General features: G+C 54.0%; 1 protein-coding gene across 1 annotated transcript in view; it reads left to right on the plus strand.

The window, feature by feature from the left end:
• Positions 1 to 8,402, plus strand: part of ANHX (anomalous homeobox) — an 18,840-nt gene extending 10,438 nt beyond the window's left edge. The window contains exons 4-9 of the mRNA XM_040620097.1: positions 394 to 580; positions 1,054 to 1,174; positions 2,559 to 2,851; positions 5,629 to 5,764; positions 7,404 to 7,503; positions 7,759 to 8,402. Coding sequence (XP_040476031.1) covers positions 394 to 580; positions 1,054 to 1,174; positions 2,559 to 2,851; positions 5,629 to 5,764; positions 7,404 to 7,503; positions 7,759 to 7,845 — 924 coding nt within the window. The 3' untranslated portion in view covers positions 7,846 to 8,402. The remainder of the gene's footprint in view (positions 1 to 393; positions 581 to 1,053; positions 1,175 to 2,558; positions 2,852 to 5,628; positions 5,765 to 7,403; positions 7,504 to 7,758) is intronic.
• Positions 8,403 to 10,113: the final 1,711 nt, after the last annotated feature.

The raw sequence follows: 10,113 nt of genomic DNA on the forward strand, positions 1-10,113 counted from the left end.
ATCGGCAGAGCGCTCCCGTGTTAGCTCCGCCCACGTGTCGCCCTCATCCAGTCAGCAAGGCTTTCCCGGGTGGGGGCTTGTGCAACCCAGATGGCGCTCCTGGCGTCAGCTCCCTCGCCACGTTCGCTGTCGGATCGGCAGCGCTTTGCCCGCGATCCCGGGCGGCTCTGCCCGCGGGGTTCCGCCGCTCGCGGGTCCGCGGCCCTCGGAAGGCCGCCGCGCCGTGTCCCGTGCGTCGGTCGCAGGCCGTTGAGCTCCCGGGCCCTCCCGTGGGCGGGTTGCGTCGGCGGGGCCGCGGCGCCCGGGCCGAGCAGGGCTGGGCTGCAGGACGTGGCGGAGGCCGCCCCTTCGCGTCGCCCGGGCGGCGCTCGAGGCTGTGCTGTTTTGGGGCAGGAGAACCTGGCCTTGGAGACGAGCCTGAGCGCAGAGCAAGTGTACAACTGGTTCGCCAATTACCGGCGGCGCCAGAGGGCCCTTGAGCGCCGTCTGCTGGCCCCGGACTACACGGCAGAGGACCCCCCGCAGCCCGCCGGCCACCCCCGCCTCGGCCCTGGGGGTGTGCACAGGCCTCCGCGGCCAGGTGAGTGGCTGCGAGGGCCCCACCCTGCGTGCGACTTGGGATTCTTCCCGACGCCCGGCCCCTCGGGCGAGGCCGAGTTGGGGGCCCTGCCCTCCCAGTCTGCACTCGCAGGACGTCCTCTTGGGAGCGAGATCCCTGCAGCACACGGCCGGGGGTGGCGGCTCGGGATGGGCCCCAGGGAGGCTGCAGCGGCTGTCTTGCGTTTAGAGGTTACTGTGTGTCCCGGGCAGGAGGCCGTGAGCCGACAGGGAGCGAGCCAGCCGCCAGGACTTAGAGGTTCCGACAAGACATTTAAAGGACAGACAAAGGATCTTGTAGTAGTAACTACAAGTACTACTAGTTACAAGTAGTAACTACAAGTAACTACAAGTAGTAACACCCTCTTCCAGCCAGCAGGGCTGCTGCTAACCTGCAGGGAAGCTGGCTGGGGCTCAGAGCGCCAGCAAGCCTACCCCCATCTGTTCGGCTTTCAGCAGGAAGGGAGGAAGATGGGCCTGCACAGTCCAGGGAGACCGCTCAGGGGCCGTGGGAGTCGCTGGCCCTGGCCCCAGACTTTTCTGGAGATGAGACTCTGCCGAAGCCACTGCCTGCCAGGTACTGCTGTCCCCGCAGCCTGTGGGACCATCACCCTATTCAGTTTCCCCATCCTGGGTGGGTGATCAGGCCCGGACCAGGCATGTGAATGTTGGAGCTGACAGTGGGACCAGGTCAGTGATTGCTGAGAACAGAGACCTCTGTGACTCTGGGGTGGGGAAGCCCCTGGTAAGGAGTCCACGTCAGGGACCCCACACTTGCTGCCCGGAGCCCGGCTCACAGCCTGACTTCATGGATATATTGGAGAATGGGGAAAACAGAGTTGGAAAGAAACACATGCAAGCTTACTTTCTAAAGGCAAACCCCAGCTATTCTTTCTTTTTTGTTTCTGGTATTTTGTATTGTTTCTATGTGATTGAGTCGGTAACAGCTAACATTTCTTGAGTTCCTGAGTATCCACTAGGCACTGTCCAAGGACATTCCCTCACCTGAAATGAGGCACGAATCTGATGTAAGGATAAGGAAAGTGCCGACCATCAGCAGGACTAGGTCTGAGGGAGGGGCCGGGTTCCCCCTTGTGTAACCATCAAGATGTGGACACTTTTTCCATTTACCACTGTGACCTCAGCATCTCTCATGACACTCCCTGTGCCTGGCCCTTCCCCTGCATGCCGGCACTGCCCAGGTGTGTGAACGTAGGCAGGTTGTCATGAGCTCCAAGTGCTGTGCGTTTCTCATCTTCGAGATGGGGAGGGCATACGACGCAGGTTGTTGCAGAAATGACAGGGGCGGGGGGGGGTCACAGAAGCCCAGGAGCACCATCTGAGACACAGCGAGGGTGCAATAACGAGTCTTTAAATTATTATTATTATTATTTTAAAGATTTTATTTATTCAACAGAGATAGAGACAGCCAGCGAGAGAGGGAACACAAGCAGGGGGAGTGGGAGAGGAAGAAGCAGGCCCATAGCAGAAGAGCCTGATGTGGGGCTCGATCCCAGATCGCCGGGATCACGCCCTGAGCCGAAGGCAGACGCTTAACCGCTGTGCCACCCAGGCGCCCCGAGTCTTTAAATTATTATCAGTTGTTGCCTAATATTCCTGTAAGATCAGCCATCATCATTCACTCCACTGTTAAGGTCTTCCTAATCATTTCCTGCTTTTAGTGTTGGGGAACAATGCTTCATTGAAGGTCCTTTTAAATGAACTGCCCCTGTGTCTTAGGTTTCCAGTAATAGTATTTTTTTTTTTAGTGTTCTGGAACCCTGGGAGCCACAGGTGAAAGCAATGTGGTTAGGGATGTGGTGGGCCCCACAGCCGTCAGTGGCTGAGTTGAGTCGGGAACCTGGATTCCCAAATGGGGCTTGAGTGTCCTCCCAGGCCCCTCTGCCCTGGCCTGAGGGAGTCTCTGCCCTCCAGGGGATGGTGTTTGCTGTCTTTCCCAGGTCTCTGCAGGGTGGTGAGATGTACCAGGAGGGGCCTGGCCACAGTCCTGCCACTCTCCCCCACATCTGCCCAGGCCCTGGCCTCTGTCCTCTGACTGCCGGCGGTGACATGCTGGACCCTTCTATGGCTGCCCCTGAGTCGTGGCTGATGTCCCTTGCACTGGCATCCTCCAAGGAAGTTTCCTTCCAGACTGGGCAGCTGGTCCGTGGCCACGGGCTGGACCTCATGATGCACCCTGCAGATGCCGCTGTGGCTGTGTCCATCACTGCCCTCGGTGAGCCCAGCTCCACAGGTGGGTCCATTCCAGACAGACCATGCTCTTCTGCACAAGATGCCACAGCTACTTGGGTCTCATTTGCAGTGTGGGAAGGGTCAGCACTCTCCTACTTTTCTAGTTTGCAAAGTAAAACGTGCGTACGACTAAAAGTACGACAGTGAGGAAGGAGTCGAAACAAGACCGCTGCCGCCCCTGCACTCACACTCCTGTCACCACTTGCTGCAACAGAGGACAGCTAAGCGCATCTCATGACTGAAGTATCATTTCCTCAGTTTCAGCTTCGTTATTGTGGGGGCTACAACTTCCTCTGAAGAATATGTATTTAGGTATATATTTGTCTACCAAGTACAAAAGCATCTTGTGACATGTTCCCTTGTAAGGACACTGGCAGCATCAATTCGCCTGTCACCTAAATTTCTTAGTTTTCTGCGGTTATATCTTTACTTTCTTGGGATTTCCAGTTGCCTTCCTTTTTTCTTATATTACCTGATTTTATCACATCTGTAACTTCTTCCAGTTTTCCAGGTGTCTCCTCTAAAGACTGGTGGCTGGGAGCCCTCCTTCCCATTTCCACCCAGGTGATGTTTTCCTAGACCAGGTGTGGAGTCAGCACCCCAGGATGGCTCCCGTCATTGGCTCTCTGGTCTGGGTCAGTGTTCCCTGAACTGCGGGTCTTGCACTGTCTTCATTGACTTCTTTGTTTTGTTTCAGAACATCTTCACTTAACAGTGCAGGAAAGGGGGCTTGTGAGAGGAATTTTTTGAGTCCTTATGTGCTGTGAAATTGTCCTTAACCTGCCCTCACATTTGATGAACAATTTGGCAGGGACAGAAGTTTGAGTTTGAATATTCCTTAGATATTTGCAGATACATTCGTATCACTGTAGCATCTGATGTTGCTGGCATCCTGTTGGCTTCTCTGCAGGTCGCATATTGTTCCTTTCTTGGAGAATTTTTTTGTTTTGTTTGTCTGCTTTGAATCTGGGTGTTCTGAAATTTCACAGTAATGGTCCTAGGTGTGAGTCTCTTTAATTCACTTTTCTGTTAAGCCTTTCAATTTAAAGAAGATAACAATGTCTCCCCTAAGGTCTAGGTAGTTTTTGGATAATGGTCCTTGATAATTTCCCCCTCCATGTTCTTCGTTCTCTTCAGAGCACAAATCTTACGATGATCTTGGAAATCCTGGGCCGGTCTCCCCAAATGCTTACCTTTTTCTTATGTTTCTCTTCTTTTTCATTGTATGTGCTTTGGGGGTGTTAAAGTTTGTCTTTCAAAATTCCATTTTGACAGTTATGCTTTAAGAGAATTCCAAGCTGTTTTTTTCATTTGAAATTTCCTTTTGTTACAGATTGTGTTACTTTTTATAGATGCCATATCTTTTATTTTTGTTGAGTATTCTCAGTAGGAGTTTCAAACAGTATGCCTTGTTGTCTGAAGGCGGGAATATTGGGGCTGTGGACTCTGGCCCTTCCTTGAACAGAGAAGGGTGAGGGTCAGAAGGAGGGAGAGCCTATGAGACTCACTGCTCTGCAGGCAGCTTTTCAGTTTGATCATATTGGTCTTTCATTTGTCCATGTTTTTTTTCCACTGTCAGAGACCTACGTTTGCCTGTCCATATTTCCAACAAGGCTGGAGTGGGGCGGTCCCTGGCCAACTTCACACGGGGACAAGGGGAGCTGGTCTTCACACCAGGTCCAGCACATGTGAGGGGTGACGTTCTGTAGGAATTGGTGAGCCTCCCTGCTGACTGACTGCCTGAGCACCAGGATGTCACCCTCTGTCCCTTACTGCTCCCTCCCTCCCAGCCTCCCGCCTTAAGATTCTCAGGACCTGACCTATACCCCACCTTCCTTTCAGATGCCCTACCAACATAGGACTGTACTTGTGTCCTGGGTCTGCAGACCCAGGGACATCTCCCTCCCACTAATCACCCCTCCCCTGACTCTCCCTTTGTTCTGGGCTTTTGGCCTCTTGTCTTTCTCTTGAAGGAAGAAGATGTAACCCAGTGATCTTTTAAATTTGAACCAGAAATGCTCAAATTAGCACTAAAATTGTATTTAACGTATCTCAGAGTATTTATAGAGTTCTGCAGGAAAGAGGAAACAGCAGAAAGTGGAGTTAGAATCACATACCGAGTGGTCAGGAGAGTTCCTTTGGTCTAAGATTGGGCCGCTGGCTGGCAGACAGCGGGGAGGACAATGTGCGCCCAGCCCAGCTGGCCTGTTGCTTTGTCCGAAGTCAGGGATTCTGACGCCTGGTGGACGTCTTTCCTTCCTTCGCTCTGAAATGTTTGTCGACCCAGAACTGATCAGATCTACCATGGCTTATCTCTAAGAGTGAAAGGTATACAGAGATCTCCTCTGTAACATCTTCTGTAGAGAGAGGGGCAAGGGAAGGTAGCTATACCTTGGATCTCTGTGAAATCCTGGTGAAGCCTGAGGTGAAAGGTGAGAAGGGACATGGCCAAGGCTTTGATGAACCAGCAGCACGAGACAGACTGAGAACTTCTCACACTGCCGCGCTGCCTGGGGGGCTGGTCTGGGTGCTGAGTCTTTGGCACTGGGGGCGGGCATAAAGTCTGGGTGGATGAAACAAAATTTGAAGTCCTTAAAATTTGACTTAAAAAGGCTGTTGAGATGAACAGTTGTGACTCTGACTTCCTGAGCAAGGGAGGCTGAGACTTGGGGCTGGCCAGGCTGGATGCTGCTTCTCTCCGTGGAGGTCTCAGTTGTGCTCCGTGTGGGCCATGTTCTGTCCTCCCAGCACCGGGTTGTGGAATTTGTTTCTGTGTAGGATTCGCTGACCCACCTGTTGGCAACCCCCCGAGCATGTACCTGGAGGAAGGTCCAGGCACCAGCGGTGGCCAGGCAGCACAACAGGCGGGCGGCTTCCTGCTGACNCAGCCTCCCGAATTCCTCCTAACCCAGAGGTGAGCCACGCAGAGCCATGGGTAGGATATTGCCTGGTTTATAGACTTGCACCTCACATGTGCAGATAGAGTCATTTTCTTATGGGTTTCTGGAAAATACATGATCACTCCCACCCTGCGTCTAGCAGAAGAGGCTGGTTTCCCGGAGACAGAAGAGCACCCAGCAATATCAGAGCAGACGGGGGTGTCTGTGTTGAGGACAGTGCTCACACTTTGCCTGTTCCCCAAGATCACCCTGGATCCCAGAAGCCGCTTTTTGGCATTTTGTTTCTCCCAGACAGAGGTTGTCTGAGTTTTTAAGCCGCATCAAGATCCTGATTTTATATTTCAGACTGTAGTTTGAAAGGTGCTTGAGAGGACTGTAAATAGCCCAGGTGCTGCCGACTCCAGCCGTGGGGGCCAGGACAACAGGCCAGGAGAGTCTGGAGGAGTGTGAGAAGTTGGGGGTCCTCTGGTGGACAGGGAATCTACGATAGGGGCCGCCAGGACCAGGTCCCCAGCACTCATAGTCTCCCCAGTCTGGGAGCTGAAGGCCAGGTGCCCATCGAGGGCAGAATTACAGGGCAACGTGTGAGAGAGAAGGGGAGTGGTCCAAGTCACATGTTCCGCTCGCTGAAAGAGCCAGAGGGCAGAAAACGTGGACTTTGCAGGTGGACTTACTTTTCCATTCACGACCGGGAACCTGGCTGGAGCAAAGGCTACCGCCAGGTCCCCTCATGGCCGTCTCACCCTTGCATTGCAATGGCCCAGCCCATCCTTGCTCTGAGGACCTTGAGTCCTCCTCTAACAGTGATTCATTGGGCATCGTTGGCATTCAGTGAAGCACCGTGTTTAGACGGTACAAATGGGAGTTTCCTGGGTGCACCTTCCGTACCCTCCATGTGCTGAGCCACGTAGATCAGCCCCACCTGCCGCCACCCCCGCCGCCCCCAGGACTGTAGATCTGCTTTCTTTAGCTGCATTTTCTAGAATTCCATGTGAATGAAATCCAAAAGTTTTGAATTTTGTGGAGGGGGGTGGGTCTAGTTTCTTTGGCTCTTTCTGAGTCCTTTGGGATTTCCCCCCGTTGCTGTGTGTTCCAGCAGTGCGTTCCTCTTTATTTGTGAGTTCTGTGCCTTGATGCGGTTGGACCACGGGGTTCTGATCCATCACCTGTTGGTAGGCATTCCTGAGCTCCCGGGTTGGGGTCGCTGTGAGCATTCCTGGATGCGTGCGGGTTTGTGTCTCTGGGGTGCGAACGCACCTAGGAGTGGAATGGCTGTAGGTGTGTGTTTGCCTTTTTAGGGAACTGCCAGTCTGCTGTCCCTGCTGCTGCCCCCGTTTGATCCTGATGGCCTCTTGTCTCCTCACACCCCGGGCCTGTCCCTTCTTGACCTCTTCAGGTTTCCGTCTGTCGGCCCCTCTCTGTGAGCCTCTTCAGGTGCTGTCTGCCTCGCCCAAGCCAGCTGCCTGAGGTGTCACACAGGTCCCTCCAGCACCTGCACACCGGAGGGCCCCGTGGGAGGACACTCCTTGAAGAGCCTCTCGCACCTGGAAGGGCTGCCTGTGTGCAGAGAGCGGTCAGGTCATGTTGCTCACAGGGCGGACAGTGACCTGGTGCCCCCTTGATGTGGAGCTTGTCCTGACGTCTCTTTTCCAGCCCCCTGGAGTTGGCACCGGGCCCCTCCTTCCCCAGCCCCGTTTCTGCTGTGGACCTGAGCCAGCCCTTGCCCTCCACCCAGGTGAAACCCTACCACCAGGTACTGTGAGTGTCCCTCATCACTCTTGGGTCCTCGGGCCATACCTTTGGACTGAATAAACCAGGCAAAGGTAACAAGGGGCAGGGATGCCTCAAGGCTGGACATCAGTTGAACGGGACCTGGGAGGTGGGTGCCGTGGGCTCGTGTTTCTTACTGAGTCCAGAGAGGGTGGGTCCCGGGGTTAGGGGTGCCAGGGTGGGAAGGTGGAGTCAGGCAGAAGGTACTTCTGTGTGTAATGCTGTGTTGGCTTTCCAGGTGCAGTGGCCCGATGGCCCGGCCTCCAGCGATGCCTTCTGGGGAGCCAGGATGCTTCTTGAGCTGTCCGGGGGCAGCCTGGGTTGAGATGTCCCTTTGGGGTATCCAGCCAGTGCCCCTAGGGGAGCAGGTGTGGACATCTAGCCTTTCAACACATGTTACATAGAGCTTTATTCTGACTGAAGAGAGGATCCCAGAGTTCCTTGGGGGGTTCCAGAGAGAAGCATTGAGGCTACGTAGCCCCCTGCCGTGTATGAATAGTTTGGTTGGCAGCTCAGTTTATCAGAGGAAGCATTTGAGGAGCGCTCTTGAGCTCAGAAGCCCAAGGGGTCTGTTTCACTCAGGCAACAGGAGATTGTGGAGTCAAGCTCCTGGGCAGGTTCTGGGCTGGGAAGGCCTTTCTGGAGATAGCACTGCTGTCTACCCTCCCTGCCCTGTGACAAGGCCAGACTTCACCCAGTTAGGCTGATGAGTGGAGCATGGGCAGTGTTCTGACATTTTGGTGTCTTGGGGGTAGGGGGCTTCTACAGAAGCTGGTGTGGGTGGCATGGCTCAGGCAGGGTGGGACAGGGTGCATTTTCCCCTAAGATTGTAATTCATTGTGTTTGTAAAAGTTCTATCCAATTAAATTACAGTTCAATGTTCGGAACTTTCCACTTTTACTCACTTAACCACATCTTGCACACTTGTCCCTGTCGGTCCTTTGCCTTTGTGTCTCTGGCTGGCCGTTGACGGTGTGAGTGTGACTGGTCGATGCATTGGCACCATGTTGATGGGATTGTTTCTAATGAGTCTGTTTTATATGCAGTATTACAGTGGGCATCTCTGCCCTTTGCCCTTTACTGACTGTGTTGTGGGAAAAGAGTATTGCCCTGGTGCCAAGCTCACAGGGCCCCAGGGGCCGTGTGCAGTGTGACTTCTGATGTGTATGGCCCTCTCTGGCAGGGGTGACTTTGACGCTCAGGACGGTCGTGTCCAGGAGTAGGCCCCTGGTGCTTGCCTTTCCCACTGTGTCAGTTGGAAGTCGTGTGCTGAGTGGTGCGTGGGGTAGAGAGGAATGAGCAGGCTGGCGTGGTAGTTGCGGAGAGGTTGGAGTGACGTGAGAATCTAGGGTGTGGTGCTTGAATGGCAAGACGCTGGGAGCTGCCTGAGCGGGGCGCGTCTGAGCTGAGACAGTGGCTCCCCTCCCCTTGCTCTGTAGACCCGGACCACCGTATCCCTTCCTCATTGCCACAGTGGCGCTGCAGAAGCCCCGGCTGTGATAGGTGCTTCCTCGCAGGGGTGCTCACTCGCATCCCGTTCCCTAGAATCAGGAATCTTTTAGTTGTCAGATATTTCTTTATTGCGAAACAGTCGCAAACTTAAAAACGTTGCAAACAGAACATGTGTTTTCCTTTCACGCTTTTGAGAACAAGTTACTGAGCCGATGCCTGTACTCTGTGGATGTGTTTCCTTTAGAGAAGCAATTCTGCGTTTTCCTGGTGCGATCACCAGTCAGGGAGTTGGTGTGGTACTTCACCGCCTTCTTCCAGACCCTGTTACGGTCTCATCAGTTGTCCCAGCAATACCCTAAATGACATGAATCCCATCACGTAGCGTGTGCTGGGTCCCTGGACCATCTTGTTGCCATTCAGCCCACAACAGGCCCCGTCTTCTCCTGGGCTTTAACGACTCTGACACTTTGGAAGAGTTCAGGCCAGTTATTCTGTAGAATGTCCCCCAGAATGGCCATGTTGGAGTCTCCTTGTCATTTAGGAAATGCCTTTTTGGCAGCAATATCCCGAAGCGACGTGAGGCTCTTACCCTGTCCCCAGACAGCACGTGACCGTGCTCGTCCTGGTCACTTCGTCAGGGTGTTTGGTGCCAACCTTCTCCACTGCAGAGTTACTGTGTTGGTGTACTTTGGGCGGTAGTGCTGTAAACCGTGTGAACAAGCCGTTCCTCGTCAAGCTTTCTATTGACTTGTGCGTTTCTCCGCTGTGCTCGCGTCTTCGTAACTCACGAACACGTTGCTAACCTAGTTCTGGCGTCTGAACGGCACCAGCACCACCAGGTGCACGGCCGTGAAGAGTCTCCTCAGCCTTGTGTACCAGTCAGCCGAGTGGTGATTTGTTTTAGTCGCGGAGGCACGTCACTCGGCGTGCTTTACCTGTCACCGTGGGAAGCACGTCCTGCCCTCAGTCATTCACAGTCTGCGTAAAATATCCCCACAGTTGGTAAACACCATAGGGAGGGTTAGGGATTAACGCTGGGCCGTGATGGGAGGTGCTGCCCTCTGGCCTTCCCTGGAGATGTGCAGAGCTCTGGACCCATCCCAGGCTTGGCCTTTCCTGAGCCGCAGGGAGGTACTTATGT

Source organism: Ursus maritimus, unplaced genomic scaffold, assembly GCF_017311325.1.
Source record: "Ursus maritimus isolate PB19 unplaced genomic scaffold, ASM1731132v1 scaffold_33, whole genome shotgun sequence".
NCBI classification, from domain to species: Eukaryota; Metazoa; Chordata; class Mammalia; order Carnivora; family Ursidae; genus Ursus; species Ursus maritimus.